The following is an 18,433-nucleotide window of genomic DNA, read 5'->3' as shown; positions in this document are numbered from 1 at the left end:
TTTACACTATATTCAACTAAGTGGGCCACAAGTCCTTTTGTGCCAGCTCAGGTTGCACTATTTCAAAGTCTCTGAACTGACCCAGGGCTGCCTGTATAAAAGCTAAGGTATGAATAGTATATCACATTCTGTGGAAATCTCTTGTTGCCATTTTTCCAGAGAGAATAACCACATACATTTCTGATCAGTAAGCAGTTTCGCAATAGTGTTGAGTGACAATATTAAGTTCAAGGAAAGGAAGAGGAGAAAAACTAAACCACTAGAGACCCTAAAAGAGTTTCAAATGCCGTAATAGTCAGAATGATTTTGACAAAAATGGCTTTGTCTCTGTGGTAATAAGCTCGAACTAAGTGCTTTTTTATTTGTCTGGACTCGCCAACACAAAGAGTGATCGACCACAACAAAGCCAGACTCCCTGATGTCTGTAAAGAGGATTTAACTCAAGTTGAGCTGAGTAAACCTTTACCAACACAGCAGTTATCGCAGTATCAGAACACCTTATTACAATCAGGATAAAATAACAAAGCCCCAAATATCTGCAACCTCAAAATGGGAGGAGAAATGACTGAAAATGGCCCACATATACTGTTATGATTACAGTGAGATTACAGGTACCATTAGTCCTTAATGATTGAAAACAAAAGCTACACAGCTGTGAAGATATAAAACAAAACGCTGTAAAGAAAAAGATATCAGGTCACAGCACTGCAAAAAGGGAAAGTTATCACTAAGAGTTGTTGATAAATTTCTGTCTGTGGCAAGGCACTTCGGTGAGCGGAACAGTGATGGAAAAAGAAGACAGGTGTTGGTCCTGTCTTATCTTCAGAGCCAGGTTGGTATAGTGGGGAGTAATGAGGGATAGCCTTGTCTGTATCAAAAAGCTGCAGAACTGAGGATATCTCAGGTCAGACTGTGTAAAGGCAATGAACACACACAAACACACACATACACACAGACTGATAACTCCACCCGACTTCAAACATTAGTGATAGCCGATTATGTTTTTAGATTCATTCCATTATATTGTTTATCTGGCTATTGTCAAATGCGCTCGCAAGTACCCGACCACGTTCCAAGGGCTGAAAGGACAGAGATATGAATGTTGTGAATGATGCAGATTAGGGCTCTCGTTAATATGATTTATTCTGATGTTTTTCGTTCAGTTTGCATTAGCAGTCACCCCACTAGAAGTCACATCACTAGAAGGAAAAACACCTGACTAGTGTTACAGGATCTGACTGGAAAACATTAGAAGTAGTAGTTAAAACCTCCTACATCTTGAAATGTTCAGTGGGTCCTGGTCCTCACTGATCTCTTTAACTCCAGCCTTAGTCATTCAATCTAATATGGAATCCTAAAAATAGCAAATTACGGCAACGTGAAATTATCTCATTGGACCAAAAGAAAATAACAATTCAAAACAGATTTCGAGGCTAAAGAACACGTCAAATGTGGCGCATTATTATGTTTTGAGCAACGCAGAAGGCATTCCAGTGATGCAGCAGACATCCTGGCCATACGCTGGGCATTTATCTGACAGAAGCAGCCTGAAGCGCTTTCAGGCAGCCTCTCTAATTCTGGTGCCAATGCTTATCTTCAGCAGTATAGAGTGTTGGAGCCTTTTATGGGGTGGCTGCATACGGCTCACATGTGGTGGACCATCTTTGAAGTGAGATAGAGACAATCACTGGAAGATATTGATGCAGGCATATGGACACACATACCTGTCCATTCACTCCCCCACCCACCCACACACATGCGCACAACTTGGAGAGGGGAGCATGTGATCTGTGCTGCAGAGAAGCAGTAAACCTTCCAGTAATATGAGTGCGTGGTGCAGCAGGTATGTAACAAAAAGAACCTGTGGGCTTTAATACTCTGCACCCTCAGGGAGAAAAATAATGACCACAGAGGCACAGCACTGAATTCCACTGTGTGATGGAGAGAAACACCATCTTTCTCTCTGTGTATCTCTGCTTTCATGTTCGGATATTGACTGTTTGAATTGGAGTTGAGCCTACGGCTAGATTGAATAACTTTGTTAGGGAGAAGTTTTGCGCAGTAATATTTTCCTTTCTGGAGCGTTCCTCCATCAGGGCTGAGAGCCACTTCTGTGGCTGAAATCAATTATCCGAAACTGTGTCACTTTTCTAGAAATATGATGTGTGCATGAGACATCTAATGTCCCAGAAAGAAAAATCCAATTATGTGACCCGTGGTTATGAATCACTGAATATATCCAAACAATAGCCATGTCTCACAAACAAGTTATCAGTGCCAAATTAATGAACTCACTATAAGTTTACAACAAAACCAAGTACAGTAAAATCCTGACAGTGAGTGTCATCAAAAGCTAAGAATTGGTAGCTGCCAAAAAAACAAGTCATTTCAATCGCTTGTATCGCTTAATAATCATTACCAATGAGATGCTCCATGAAATTGCCTAATGTATGAATAATGTTTGTGGGTGCAATTTCAAAAACCACCAAAAACGACCACATCACCACATCGTCATTATAAGCAAAAACAAATGCATTGTTTTTTTGTTTATTCATTCGGACTTCATTATGAGTACCCCTGTTAACAACGAAAAAAAAACTACATCAACCAAATGCCATCAATGGTGACATCACAGCAATTAAAGTTTTAATACATTTTAAATCAAGCTGCATGTTGTGTAACTTTATCAACAACTGGGGTCACAGAGTGGAGTGATGAGAACGAGACGATGGCCTTGTAGACTTGTCCTCAGTGTACGGATCAATATTGCAGTTTTTGATCTCCCTATGGAGGTGGCAAGAGAAATAAGAACTTTCATGAGAGGAAATCGAGTTCTGAGCAAGTTTTCGAAAAAGCCAACCAAGGCATTGTTTAATAAATTACTGAAATTTAATATATCAGGATAGACCGCTTGAGACGTATCATCTTGTTTTCAAAAGAATCCCAAAACAAGACGTTTCTGATTTGTGCAACCAAAATGTCCCATTTCCCTTCATTAACATTGCTAATACACATCAAGAAATGTAAGAGAATCATTAAGCGGCACAAATGAATAAAGAGCAGTCAGTAGTTTCAATTAATGATATCCACCCTGACAGCCAGTGAGGCGATCAAAGCGAAGGAAAAAAAAAAGAAGCTGTTTTGAATCTATTTCAGTGACATGTTGCAGGTATACCTGCTGCTGTTGGTTTGAAATTGCTTTTAAATTTCCATATTTTGTTCATGCTAGAGATAAAGAGAGGCTGTTTGAATTCAGTCCAAACTTTCCTGACACTGGAACAAACAAGAATTTCCACCTTGCGGTTATATGCCTCCACCAACATATCCAAATGTACATCCATGTCAGTCCAGACCCATATAATACCGTATATGAAGTGAAGACTTTGAAGGAATTTAATAAAAGGTATTAAGTGTATTTGTTAAACTGCAGTTAGCACTATATTGACATTTATGATTCCAGTGAGAAACATACTGTTTTCACTTAGAGACTATTTTTCAAGACGAGTACAGAGGACTGATTGAGAGCTTCATCACACAGTGCAATGACAATCACCTGAAGCTCAGTATCAGCAGAACCAATGAGCTTGTGGTGGACTACAATGCTGCTGTAAAGAAGATAGAAATTCGAAAAACGTGGAAGCTTCACATACTTTTTCCACCCGGCAGCACAGAAGATGTGTACAATCACCACAGTTTACAGGTGGACACTCAAGATCAGTGTCACCAGTATCACCAAATGTGAAATATGGTCAAAATCTCCCCTTCTGTTCCTGAGTTATAGTGTTGAATAATGTTGAGAAAAGTGCTTTTCCAGAACATTATGATGTTACAGTGAAGTAGACATTTGATCTTTTGGACATGACATGTCCTCACTTTATCATTTTATTCTTAGACTCTGTGTCAAATGTTGTCATAATTGTACGAATGTACGAATTCTTAACTTATGGCCAAAATCGTATTTTTGTATGGTCACAGTGACCTTGAGTCCAAGGGGATGCTTTCACCAAATTTGAAGAAATTCCCTCAGCAAGGTATCCTTGAGATATCAAGTTGACGGGAATGGGACGAATGGACAACCAAAAGCCCCTGGCCATGGCTGTCACTGGCACAGAAGCATAAAGTACAGGAAACTAATATAGGAAACCATTAAAGGGACTATGTGATGGAGGCTATACTTTCTTTTGGAAGCACTATTTCGCCATCAGAACATATCTTAAGTGAATTCTCCTTACACAGTTTAATGCAGACCCATAGTTAAATATCAGCTGTATTAGGTAGAAATAGTTTAATACTGAATCAAGACAGTGTGTCAGAAGGTGCTCAATATTCAAGGATGCATTCAGGGAAAACTGATTGAGAAGTCTCTGATGACTCTTGTACTTAATTTGCAACATCCTGAGTAAGCCTTGTTAATCCCCCTGCCCCCCAAAAAACAAGCTGTTTGCACTAATTGAAACAAACCCTCTTTATTGTTGCTGCTGGCTAGCCGTGGATTTTACAATAATTGTGCCCACCTGAACATAACTTGGAACTGGAGTTGACCTTGTGCTTACAGTAAGGCTTTGGAGTCTGAACTGGGTCGGGGGACAAAGCCTTTAAATTTTCTGCTGTGGACATCAAAAAATGCAAAACAACAAAGCGTGAAGAAACATCACCCCAACGTCATTTGAGAGGATAGTTCCTGTGCACTGAGTCATTTCGCTCTTCAGGGAAATGAGTCGACTTCAGGGTGAACAGGACGGCACATGCACAGACTGCAGTCAAAGGACCTACGATCTCTCTCTACATCCCTCACTGCCTCTTTCTCTCCTCTTTCCTCACCCACATTCTTTCTCTCTCCCCTGCCCCCCCACTCCCATAATTTCCGTCTGCATCTTTGTGGTTCACATTGCTGCTGATATGGTGTTTTGCATTACGCAATATTGCTGCCCCTCCCATCCTCTCTAACTCAACGCTCACCCTCTCTCTCTGCCTCTCTCTCTTCCTCCCTCCCTCCCTCGTCCTGATATTAATGACACAGCTATCTGAGGCAGCGGCAGTTCCCCTGCGCGCTCTCACTCCTGCAGGCTGTTCTCATACACACACACACACACACTCTTAAACCAATAGGATACTGGACACACATTCACATACTCCGATACTTACAATCAGCAGCTGCAGGCACATACATTCACTCACACAAACACACACATACTACTGTATACATTCAGACACTTTTTGAGTTGATCTCAGCAGCAGTTGCAGACACTCACTTTGCACACACTTATTTCTCCTTTACAATTCTCTCACAGAAAAATGAGGACAATTGTGCTTTGCGTCTGTGCCAGTCTCCTGCTTGCAGCCACCTTGGTGCCGCACACCAGCCGGGCAGCGGACTTCCCCGTCAACTCACACCAGAGATGGGACGCTAGAGGATCCTACTCTATGGGATCTGAATCTGGTACCCCCACCTCCTGCTCCATGAAATTGAGACCTTCGGGACAGTGTGGGAGCCCTGGGGCCGGGGCAGAGGAGGCAGAGGATTGCCCTTATCAGCTCACCCTGCCTCCCCTCACCATCCAGCTGCCCAAGCAGTTCAGGCTGCTGGAGAAGACGATGAAGGAGCTGCAGAGTCTGAAGGAGGTGGTAAACAAACTGAAGAGTGGCTGCCAGGAGTGCCGTGGGGCACGGGGAAGTGGGACTTTTGGACATCAGCAAGCTGACCAGGGACAGACGCAGGTCCCCATTCAGAGGGATGTCGGGGAAGAAATGGCAGGACAGGAGGTGCAAGGTGGGTCCAGCCAAGAGGAGAGGGGAGATGGGATGGCTCCTGTTGACACTGCTGGACCAGGGCATGGTTCTTTTTCTGGGAAAATTACACCGAGCCCGAGCACAATGCATGAGATGCAGGTAAGAGGCACAGTTCAGTCTCACTCAAAAAACAGACTATTTTTATCGTCACGATTTTATCAAGAATGAATTCTATTTTTTACAAATACACTTGCTTCAATGCAAACACAAAATCTGCAAATATATATTCTATGTTGAGAAAATCTTTTTCTTAATTTTTTCACGACTGATGTTAATATAAAGTTAAGTGCATTTGTCATCCAATCTAACTTAAGGTTGGGAATACTTTTGTAATTGTTCAAACTGTGTAAAATCCACATTGGTGCACATTCTGTGTCATATAAACATAATAATTTAGAGGTCTGTACAAGCAGTGCAACAATAGCACTGCACCAATTTCTCTATTTCCATCACAACCAGTCCCTTTATCAGCCTTGGGAACATTTCAGTGACACTGATCTAAACAAACTAAACTAGAATGTGCTTTATAAACACTGTGGGAATAAAGTCACCAAAATTTGCCCAGTCAAATGTACCCAGCTGGAATGTAAGCTGGCCAGATGTTTAAAGACCTGTAAAGTCCTACCTGGCACCGGAGCACCAGGGAAAATTCCTGGTACTGTAAACAGGGCGGGGAATCAGCATTAGACAGCAGCCAAATGGTGGTAAATTTTTGCTCTGTCTGGTAAGTTTGTTGACTCTCACAGCCACTTTGGCAGACGGCCAACCATCACGCAGACCCATTTCTATTCTAAAATTCTAATTGGCTGGTAAAACAATGAAGGAGGCTGGTGACTTCAGTAATCCACCTGCTTTGTATTCTGTGCACAGAAATAATTCCCCCCCTACCCCCTCTGGCCCTTCCCAGGTGAAGCTGAATAGGATGTCAGCCAGTCTGCGCAACGCCAGGAGCCAGATCTCGGCTTTGCAGGGTCGCCTGGAGGGGCTCAACCTGCTAAACATGGTCAACATGCAGGCTATGGTCGACAGGCAGGTGGAGAACATCACTGGAGTGGTCAACAAGCTCAGCTCCACCTGCACCACCGCGTGCCCAGTACAGAACACCCCTCAGTGTAAGCCTGCTTTTACGAAGATTAGTTTGGAAGCATTCTCTATTTTGTTATTGTGAACAACCCAATCTTTTTCTGTCCTATCTTATATTGTCTTTTGGAAGCCCTCTCCATCTTCTCAGCTATTTACTATTATGTATTCTCTTTTGACAGAAAACCCCTTTCTTTATGTTTTTTGTTGTGTTATATTCTATTCTGTTCCATCTTTGCTATTTCAAAAGATGCCTTTCTTCTTCCCTCCTCCTCTCATGTGTCTCTTTTTTTTTTTTTGCTCACTTTCTGAGCATGATCAAGGAGCCCTTTCTCGATTCTCTCCTCTCTTCTATTCTTTGCTATTCCCTTAAATTCACCACAGATGTTGTTAAGGTAATGAAACTCGAGTTGTAGAGGACTGGGGAGCCATTGGGTTGTTGCGAGGTGAATTTCTGGCATAGGATGTATCCAATCATGCCTAAGTGGACATGGCGACTCGTAATCACAACAAACAATCCCAACTCTGGGTGGTCACCTTCACCCAACGCAGCCTTTTCGGGAAATGGGAAATGAAATCTTGCAAGCTGACCATGACATTGTCTACTGCACACAGCTTTTTGTTTCGACATGCCTTCTCCATTACCAATATGAACATTACGTGTTTTCAGAAGCTTCATATAATCATAACAGGAATTTCTCATCACCTTTATGAAGATATAAAAATGAGAGCGCCACGCCAACGATAGCTTCCCATGTCCACGACATTACAATAGTAGAGCCTCAGTCAGCTAGGTGCAGCCATACCAAAAATTACAACAGCAAGATAGCTTTAGGTTGAGGTCATACTTAGACTGTGAGTGAAGCAATATGATAACTGGGGTCATAGTGAAAATTCAAATGACCTCTTATGTAACGAATTCAAGTGCTCTGACATTCCACTGCTCTCCATATGGATAAACTCAAAAAGGGGAGGGGGAATACTTGGTGCCTACGTCGTTGCATAGTTTGAACATTAAAAAAAAAGCTTTAAAAAACGGTTTCTTGAGTCAGGTTTAATTCTGTAAAGAGGAAGTCCAGAGACTACAGAGACTATGCAAAAAGTTATCAGTAGGGACTGCAAGCTAGCCAAGCATAACAAAAGCTCCACTTTACATTGATGTGAAAGCTTATTTGGACGAGTTGAAATGCAGGCCACTTTTCAGACTGGAACTGAATTATATCCTCATATTGCATGAGTGAACGTGAATGTGACACTATATTGGGGCTTTTATGTGGAAAACAGATGTGAGCTTATTTCTAAGTAGATTAGCTGGGACAGTGGTGTGAAGGGAATCCCAACTTTTTCTCCTCCTCTGTTTTCTTTTCTCGTAAACTTGCCTCTTTCTCCTTCAAGCTCTCCTTCAATCCAGTTGCCTCTCCATTATACATTTATCCTCAGTCTGTTCATCTCTGCATTTCCCTTCATATCGCCACTCTTTTTCACTCCTGCTCTTGCTGTAACTTACCCGGTCTCCCTCCCTTTAATCCCCTTTCCCGGTGTCTTACCCCTGCCTCTCCCCCTACCTCTCTTCCTCTGGAGGTCATGCTCTTGAGTGCTCATTCCTGCATAAAACAACTAGATCTCATTATCTCTTGACAACAACACAAGAAGTAATGTGGGCGGCTTTTCCAACATTAGTCACGGATGGCACACAGGGTCAGTAACACTTGTATTTGTACATCAATCTGTCATGTTAAACTCAAGAACCGGCAAATTATTCTGCCGCAAGTTAGGAAACCGTGCCTGATGGTGTCTGAACTGAATCCAAAAGAAGTAGACAAGAGGCAGCTGTTGTTACCATGGAAATAGACCGAAATGTAATAAGACTTCTGCAGTTTCATAACAAGAGTATAAGCAATATTATAACTGCTGTTTTACTCAAGTGATATTTCTCATTTACAAAGACATGATTAACAGATCTTTTACAGAGGCTTTAATGAAGGTTTTCCTCATACTAATCATGACACATTCATGCCACACCAATCCCTATTTTATTCCCAATGTGAACTCTTGTGAATGTGAATCTTAAACTGCAAATACCAGATGCTGAATTAATATGTCCCTTTGCTTGCTATGAACACTACATAGTGGCTTTCAGTGAAAAATGTTTTCTCGTTGTTTATCACAGCAATTCGTGCTTTAATGGTTCCCCTGGCTCCTGAATAAACCATGCAGCTGCCAAATTGTAGCTAAGTCATTAAATAATTGTTAAATAGAGATTTGCACAAAACCAAATTTAAATTCTGTTTTCATCCAGAGCAAGAGAGGCAAGCGGACCAAAGGTTCCCCATGCCATCGAAAGATTAAGAAAACATTTTTAGGAGATGTCATATGAGACAGATGTGCGCTTTTATGTAAATAGCAGTTGTGGTGATGGATCATTGGCGAGCAAATGTTAACAACCACTCACACATGCACTGGGATTTAGAAGCCAGCCACACTGGTACAGCTCATTAGGCTACACTATACAGTTCAAAACAACATTTTAGAAAAGGCATCTAAGGACACTCAATTTTTCTAACTTTTTTCATCTCTTTATCCAAACCGCTTTGTTCCAAGCTCAAAAATACAACAGCCGACGAACTCGCAGCCAATAAAACACTGGCATACATTACCCAGACATTTTAGGCCAATGTAGAATTGCAATTTCACTATCAAGCAGGACTAATAGTTCGTTTGTTGAGATGCTTTTATCACTCACAGCTCACAATGCTGTAAGCATTTATTTCACCCTCTTTGCCAATTCCCATTCTTGCTGCAAGCACTAATCTTCACTTTCACTCCTGCAAGACGTATTAGGGCCTTGAGGTGAATGGAAAGCAATTCATGTTGCTGTTCAGCTACATTAACTCAATTATAAACAAAGAGAATGGATGTCCAGTCCGCCACGTTGTCGGGAACTGCTTGTCTGCAATGTGGTGATGCACAGCCTCTGAAAGGAAGGGTGCGGATGAGACTTTCTTTCCATCAAAACAGACGTATGCTATTTAAGCTGTTTTTTTTTTTCTCGGGAAAGATTATACTATCACTTTGGACACACATTTCCTTCCATTACAAGTGCTAATCTTTGTTGACAGTTGGTTGTCACAGTGTATGCCTCCTTGATAACAAAGCTGTCTTCCCTCTGTGCCATCCATTTATCTGTGTGCAGTCAGTCAAGCAGGCAATGTGGTGTTAAAAAGAGCTGGTCAAGAAGTCACCTATAAAAACATGCTAGTTATGAGCCTTTAAGAGACCAGGCTACCAGTTATGGCATTATGGAAGTCAGTAAATAAGCAAGAAAGCAGACAAATCAATGAACCCCCAAGTAACCGGTCATCTGACTCAACAGCCACCTCAGCAGTCCCACAGCCAACCAGCCAACAGTCATTTGGAGACCAGTAAGTGGCTGATATTAGAGTTATTTAGGTCAGGCACAGCACCAGAGGTACAGAAGTTAGATGAGATGGCTGTTGGCTGCTGTCTGTCTAGGGATAGTGGCTGTCCAGTCAGACAGATGGGGACAAATAAGGAGAGGGCGATGTGAAGTGGAGAAACTACAGTCAGACACTTAAAGTGAAGGAGACACTGAAAGAATGTACAGGACAATACTCTGAATGCCAACTGCAGACACAGCTGTTGACGTGACAAGGATAAAATCTGTAACCTCATGCTCGATTCCCAGACTGCTTTCCATATGGAGTAATCTACCATCCGCAGTCATTTTCCACCCAAAGCGTTCAATGTATTTTGACAGGAAAATATATTATATTGCTATAGAGTCAAGGCAACCTAAAGACATAAATGGTGCTTTAATTTTGTGCACCATGTACAAGTTACAAATGCCAAAACCCATGTATAACATTGCACAAATGATACAATGAAGTACCTTGACTGCACGTTTCTCCACTACACACAACACGATTCTATCTGGACTTTGCCCTCCCTGTACTTGAAGAAACCTGAGGTCTGGCCCTTTGTAATCAGTATGGTTCCCCCTACCCTTGCTCTATTATAATCTACCAAACCACTAAACAGATTTAACAGTGTGACAAAATTGTATCAGCGACGATGGAGTACGCCAAACAAACTCAGGAGGGCTCCACATGCTGCCTGCCCGTTGTCAGGATGATTTAGGCCCAAGGTGCCGAACATGCAGGGAGGGGCGACGCCTCTCTAATCCAGTTTTACACTTTCCCACGTTTTGACAAGTCTGTTCCTTTCAATTCTCAAATGCTAACTGACGGGGGCCTTTGGACCTTGGTTTTGGGTGGGGTCAGCAGCCTGCAGCGCGACACGGGGGACAGGAGCAAGAGTTTGAGAAATAAGCAGGCAGGTAAAAAAAGGAAGGGATCTTAGAAAGCAGAGTGCCTGTATGAAATGGGCCTGTGGTGCAGCACAGGGGAAAGTCACTGACTTCTATCCTTTGACAGTAGCCTTTGTCCTTTCACTTACTTTCATGTTGGAGGCCTGATGCTCAATGCGATTTCCAAAAAGGGGACATCATGTTGAGAAGCAGAGGATAAGGCTAGAGTGTTCTCAAATGCTTACTGAAAGACATACTTATGTTTGATGACTTGCTGAACTTTAGTGTGATCCACACAAGGAACTGGGGAACAGTCCAGTAACAGGTTGGCTAAAGAACATGCTGAACTGCTTTGTGTTTGAATGGACTGCCTCAGAAATTAATGCAGGAATGAGAACTTCCACAATGGTTAAAGCTGGATTTCCTGCTAACTTATCAGATTCTCTTTTCCCATCCCCAGCCTCAGGGGCTGTTTCTATTACTGTCTCTTGGTTGGGCAGAAAAAATGGCAGAGAAAAGTGAAAAGATTATTGAATATCATGCAGTCACATTCTCTTAAAATCTGCACCCTCTTATTTTTCTCTCTCCTTTCCTTGTCTCCCAGCAGTCATATTAGCCCCTCGGGACTGTTCAGACTACAATATGCTGGAGGTGAAGAAGAATGGTGTGTATCGTGTGACCCCTGATCCCCGCAATGGGACGTTTGAGGTCTTCTGTGACATGGAGTCCTATGGAGGTGGATGGACTGTGATACAGCAAAGGCTCGATGGGTCTGTCAGCTTCAACCGCACCTGGGCCGAGTATAAGAAAGGTTTCGGGAACCTCAGGTAATTGGACATGGGTATCATTACTAGGTTTCTATCACAATATAGGTTAGGAGGAGGGAAAAAGGGGTTTCTTAGAGCCTTGCATAAACAACCAGTTATTTTTAAAGCTGTGTGTGCTGCCACCCTACATAGAGGGCAGTTCATGTTGTGTGGTGCTGCAAAACCATGTCTGAGAAAATAACCCTGATAATGTCATTTTATATCTACTCCATAAAGTCCCCCAACTTTACAGATGTGCAACACTAAATCAGCAGAGCACCTCTCTGACTAAAACAATAAGAAAGACAACTAAGACCCACAGTAAGCTTCCACCTACTTTGCCACAACTATGGGCCAGTAAATGGCCTTTTATTATCTCTACTCAGCCTCACCCAACTGGAACCTACCATCTGCTCAGGTAACCACTGGGGTGAGCCACACACTGAAGAAAAAAAAAAAAAACCCAAAAAACCCCACACACTGTAGAAAACAAGATTCTTCTGTTACTTGTGACAAGCAGAATGCATCTGTGGGCACCCACGCACATCCATCAGTGCACCAACTTTAATAGAATGTCAGTTGTTACAAAATCACTTTGCCCTTCCTCCCACAACTTGAGAGCACCCAGTCAGTCAGTGCTAACGATGCACACCTGTTCTCACCAGCACTGACTGTTCACCACCAGTTTTCACTATCCCTGATTATCACATGTAGAACAACAAAATAAATCACCACAGGAGGACTCGCCCATTTTAACAAATAATACACTTACTGACAGCAAAAGTAATCACTTAAGACCAAAAATGTTAAAGTTGGGAAACAGGTCTCATTGTAAATGGAGAGAAGCAGCCTTTTCACACTGACTATATTTTGTTTTAATAGAGAGCCTCCACTATAGCCTCTACCTGGTTTCAAATTTCAGCTCATTTTCCCTATTTTCGTCTCAGCTCCTGCAGGAAAGGATTTTATGAGAGAAATAACTGTGGTTACCTCTTGATAACCATGCCTACAGATCTAGTATAACCTCCCACTGAAAGAATAATGTCTCCTCTCATCTTTCTTTTACTGTCACACTACTCTCGCCTTGCATCTCTCTTCCCCTTTGGGGATGAGTAAATTCACTTTGAGTAGGCTAAGTGTATCCACTTGCTAATCAAGTGTACAAGCATATGAGCTCATTTATAATCTATCTCTCATATTTCTCTGTTCTGTCCCCTCCTTCCTCTGCCTTTTTCTCTGGGGTAGAGGTGAGTTCTGGCTAGGCAATGACCATATCCACTTGCTGACAAAGGCCAAAGACATGATCGTGCGAATTGAGCTGGAGGACTTCGAGGGTGTCCGGGAGTATGCAAAGTATGACCAGTTCTATGTGGCCAATGAATTCCTGCGCTACCGGCTGTCTGTCAGTGGATACAGGTACAATATTAGATTTTGTGCATGTGTGATCAAATATTCATAAAACAGGACTACATCTTACATAAATCAATGTGTCATTGCAGCGGAACGGCTGGGAATGCCATCAGTTTCAACAAGCACTTCAACCATGACCAGAAGTTTTTCTCCACGCCCGACCGCGACAACGACATGTATCCCTCCGGAAACTGCGGCGCCTACTACAGCTCTGGCTGGTGGTTCGACGCCTGCATGTCTGCCAACCTCAACGGGAAGTACTATCACAAGAGGTACAAGGGGGTCAGGAACGGGATCTTCTGGGGAACCTGGCACAACATGTCGACAGAGTACTACCCTACCAACTACAGGCAGGCATTCAAAACTGTCAAGATGATGATACGGCCCAAGAACTATGCTCCTTAAGAGTACAGGTAGATATTCGTGAGTATAGTCAGACGGACAGATAGACGGACAAACAGAAACAAAGAGAGTCAGAAAATGGAAGAACAAGTAGACTCAGAAGCTCATCTACATGCACATAGTCATGCATTTGCACACATTTACACATGCATTCAGTACGTGTACACCGAAAAAGAAGTCCTATAGACAGTTTGAATGCAGTAATAACAAAAGTAATTGTGAAAAAAATTAACAGTGCTATTACTTTTTCCACTGTAGTGAGTGTGGCCTTCAAAATGTTGGATTAAAATGATGATCGTAAAGGACAATGGACTATGAACGATGATGGACTAATAAAAAAACCACACATGCAGTGTAAAGGCCAGCCTCCTACAGGGGCTATAATATTATATGGAGGGTTACCATGAGAGATTTTTCGCTCTTTCTGACATTTCTCCACTTTCTGTCCCACTGCCTCCTGCTATAAACCCAGCTGAGACACACCACAGCACAGAGTAGTAGTAAAAACTAATGAGCTATCATTTTCTCCGCTCTAAATGGTTTAATAATTAACAGCAACCACTCAAGTGAGGTATATGAGAGCTAATGATACGGTTTCGAGTGGGTCTGAAATTCACTGACTTCATGCTGGGGTCAGTCGAACTGTTAAAAAAAAAAAACTACATGAAGTGACAAACAGCACTTCAGCTTTGGTGTCATTTATTTAATTACACTGGGACACTCTGCAAATGTATCATCATCCTAAATAATATAAAAGATCCCGGTAAAATATGCAGCCTGAGATAAATTTCTATCAGATCACTCCCAAGTGCATTCTGCATCATTGATGCTTTAGTAAATTCTTCCTCACAGCAGCTGCAGAGCAGGCCACTGCTGCAAGAATAAAAAAATGTTTTTCCACCCTCACGTTTGGGTGCACTGAACTACTGCACATCTCTTGATGCCACACACCAGTTTTCACATGGAAAAAAAAAATGTTCCCCCTGACCCACCACTTGTACAATACTGCTGCCTAATGTTCGAAAACTGTATTGCATCATTTAATCCATTCAAAACACACTGTGAATGGGAAGGATGGTGAGAGAAATGTTTCGCTTTAAGGATGTGTACAGTATTTATTTTATTTTGTGAGGTATGATAGCTTTTATATAATACACAGGGCCTACAGTGCAAGGTTTAAGGATTGTTGATATTTGAGCAGTGATTAAAAACTGTGCGTTATTGTGACCATTCATAGTAATTTTGTGTGTATTTGGAGCTTTGTGTGTGTACAATATTGATCTTTTCTATCATTCATATTCAACTGTCATGCCAAAAAGATATGCACTTTTTATATCAAAATATCAAAAAATGAATAAAGTTCAAACTCCATGGCTGTGTACATTGCAGTGTCTGGCAGTTTTAAATCATGTTGATGCCTGCTCTTCTTTAAAAGCATCTTCTGTACTGGAATCGCCTTTCAATGAATGGATACAAAAATGTACGCAAGTTTAGCATGACTATCCAGGAGAAGAAGTCCTGAACTCTGAAGTGTCTGCCGTCTAGTACCCAGGGCAATTTGACGTCTGTAAAAATGAAGGGATGAGGTGCTGCATGCCCATAGTAAATGGGTTAATGAGGTGTTGCCTCAGTAAAACAACTCAATGAAAGAATTAGCTCATGCAAACTTCACAGAGGATAAATGATCAAAATGTGAGCCTTTGACTTGAATGTCTGTTTACTGTATGTGACGATCAAGTTAATAAAAAAGTATTTTGCTCATCCACATGATGATTTCAAGCTGCAAGTATTGACTTTTTTTTTTTTTTACACATTAGAAACGTTTTAAGTTTTAGAGTAAACGTTGTAAGGCACAGAAATCCATCAAGAGTGCCATGTTCTATTCTAAACATGAATTTTACTAGAAAGTAAAATGGTGAGGAATTTTTCTTTAAATACACTTGCCTGTGTCGTTTGTAAACAGACATCAGATCCCCAGTGCACTGTACAATCTTTTGAAAGCATTTAACAACATTTATGAGTCCTACCTCATCTAGGTACTGGAAAGCAGGACTAGCTGAGACATCAGAGCTGGCAGAGGGCTTCTCCTCTGGGAGCGAAGCATCAGGTGCAAGGGCCACGAGAGGGGTGTCGTCCTCCATTCCCTTCTCCTCCTCCTCTCGGTGCTCCAGCTCCACTTTTCCTCTGCTGGGAGGCCTGCTATCTTGCTGCTCCTCAGACAGACTCACTAAAGCAAAACACATAGTTAGATACAGTAGATCAACAACTCTATTGACAGGCATGCAAATATAGGAAGAAATACTAGCAAGGGCACACTAGTCTTTTGGTACAACCACAATCATTCATAATATAAAGACAAAGTACCAGCAGAGGACACAGAGGTAGAATCAGATAAACATATGAAAATGTCGCTTTTATTCTGAAACATTCGAATCGGAAGTTTTGCTGGCGGAAATCCAAATCGAGACACTACAATTTTAATTCCAAAAAATCTATTAAATAAGTAATTGTATTATTTGCGAAAGCTAAAAAGCCAAACAACAGGTAAAATGAAACAGTTTATCATGCTGGTACAAAGGCATTCTTTTAAAATAATACAAATCTTCCTTTTGATGTTTGGACTCGTTTAAACATTACAAGTTATCCTGTCGCACCTGTAAAGACCTTATTGAGCTTAACATTGGCCCCAGGCCCCTGGCTTCTTCAGTAAAAGCTCCCCAGGTGGATACGCTAAGCTAAACTACTAGTTACGACAGTTTAAGTTACACACCATTCAGAAGCTAACGAGTTAGCTCCAGGTAGTTAATGTTTGTGCATGTGTTTGTTTGCTGAACAAAGAAAAACACATTTAGGCAAAACTCACTTTCGAATATCTTAAGTCTTCGCACACCTCCTCAAGAGCCCGTCCCCGAGTCCGCTAAAACGAACACCATATGTCTTCAACGGTTTTAAAATAGCTAACGTTAATGTTAGCAAAGCACAATCACAGATTTCTCTCCGGTTTAATGGCGTGTTGTTGTAACCATAGCAACGACGCCATACACCCCCAACAACAACGTCCGGTGAAATCCCTTATTTTCACATTGTGGTTATTTATATTTAGTTATCTCATTAAAGTTACCAGTTGACAACATACAAAATTGTAAAAGTTTCAAATAAGTGCACGATCCAAAATCTTCATTTTACACTTGCAGTGACTGTCCAGCAGATGGCGGAAAAAAGTAATTTACCGTAGTCCTGCAACATGTGTCATGCATTCGCCAAGCGGAGCAGCATCAAAGGCCAACTGGATGACTTGGGAATGGAAGCACTAAAATGGAAAGTGGATTCAACTGACCTGAACCCAAGGTGAACGTGATGATGCAATGCTTTCTCATGATAGCTTCTTTCTCACAGTGCAGTAGGAGCTGGCATGGCCCATTACTCCCTCTGCAACAGCTGCAGGGATGAGGTATCTCAGCTGTGTATGTGCGTGCATACAACATGTGTGTGTGCGTACGATATGTAAAAACAGACAGAGATCCCTTTAGGTTTTTCAGTCAAAATTAATTTGTAATGGTAGACACAGGCATGACATAACACTGAGCGAGAAGCACCTTTGACCCCCTCTCCTTAATGCCTTGGTCAGCCTTGACTCTTTGTTCTTTTATGAATTGTGGGGGGACAGTTTTAGGCTGTGTTTTCCCCTTTGGTATGTCTCTGATTTACAACCCTCCTCTTCAAAGGCTGTTTTCAGCGTAATTTACAGTAATTCTTGTCTACAAAAATGCATAAAACCATATGGCTTAACATATAATACAGGTATGTACATTTATCATGCTTTGAGGGTGAGTGCATCATTATGTGCACCAGGCAAAGACAATTCAAAAACAACCCCTGGCATTGTGTATTAATGCTTGCATGCACAAATGCACTAGAGTTTACAGTAATAGCTGTGTCTATTATGCAGCTTAAATTCACTTTAGCCATATCTGACCATCTGATTGCATGTTATTTTGCCATTTGGTTGTGTTGGCCCAGGAAATGTACTATTTTTGCGCACAGTCAACAAGTGAAATGACTGATTTTTTCCACTAATTGCGGTTTTGTTTGACAAATTATCAATGGTTTTGCTTCTGTTGTAATTTTTGGAAATAGTGACACATGGGAGATGGCATCAGCTCTCAGTATGTTAATTTCATGCAGACAGAAACACCATCCAATGTTTTTTCATTGTGAGCCAGCATGAATGAACTAAGGGGGGAAATGAAGTGTGAGTTCCATCCTCCTTGTTCATGTCCAAATTAGACTTTTAAAGGCAGACTCTTTAATTAAACCTGTTAATTATGTGGACCTAATTTTACCATCCCTCGTTAAATCTGAATGAATCACCCTGCACTTTGGGATGAATGTTTTTCGTGGAACGCAGGTTTCCAAAATAACCTTGAATCCTCTCCAACAGTCTGGATATGTGAACTTCTAAATCCTGGCAGACTCCAGCTTATTTTCTGATAAAAGTATGCCCTCCATGCGCCCCTCTATTACCATTTTTGGCTAAATAAAACATAAGCCCCAGTTTTATGGCTATTTTGGGGAGAACAACAGAAATGCAAACGCATGCGGGATAACAGGAAGACCC

The 18,433-nt window shown here is 41.7% G+C and overlaps 2 protein-coding genes across 3 annotated transcripts in view; one reads left to right on the top strand and one right to left on the bottom strand.

The window, feature by feature from the left end:
* ccdc146 (coiled-coil domain containing 146) overlaps positions 1-17,192 on the bottom strand; it is a 44,055-nt gene extending 26,863 nt beyond the window's left edge. Inside the window, exons 1-2 of the mRNA XM_076722849.1 lie at positions 17,153-17,192; positions 15,843-16,042 (exon numbers count right to left, since the gene is read on the bottom strand). Coding sequence (XP_076578964.1) covers positions 15,843-16,042; positions 17,153-17,192 — 240 coding nt within the window. The remainder of the gene's footprint in view (positions 1-15,842; positions 16,043-17,152) is intronic.
* fgl2a (fibrinogen-like 2a) lies at positions 5,023-15,585 on the top strand. 2 transcript variants are annotated; one of them, XM_076722374.1, is made up of 5 exons: positions 5,023-5,889; positions 6,698-6,902; positions 11,805-12,024; positions 13,249-13,419; positions 13,503-15,585. In XM_076722374.1, the coding sequence occupies exons 1-5, from the start codon at positions 5,296-5,298 to the stop codon at positions 13,816-13,818; spliced, it is 1,506 nt and encodes a 501-aa protein (XP_076578489.1). In that variant the 5' UTR covers positions 5,023-5,295; the 3' UTR covers positions 13,819-15,585. The 2 variants fall into 2 exon arrangements, with proteins under 2 accessions (XP_076578489.1, XP_076578488.1); XM_076722373.1 differs by having other exon boundaries at positions 11,802-12,024.
* Positions 17,193-18,433: the final 1,241 nt, after the last annotated feature.

The sequence above is a fragment of the Chaetodon auriga genome, chromosome 22 (genome assembly GCF_051107435.1).
Source record: "Chaetodon auriga isolate fChaAug3 chromosome 22, fChaAug3.hap1, whole genome shotgun sequence".
NCBI classification, from domain to species: domain Eukaryota; kingdom Metazoa; phylum Chordata; class Actinopteri; order Chaetodontiformes; family Chaetodontidae; genus Chaetodon; species Chaetodon auriga.
Note: the sequence above shows the minus strand (reverse complement) of the source record. Positions and strands in the feature narration are given on the sequence as shown.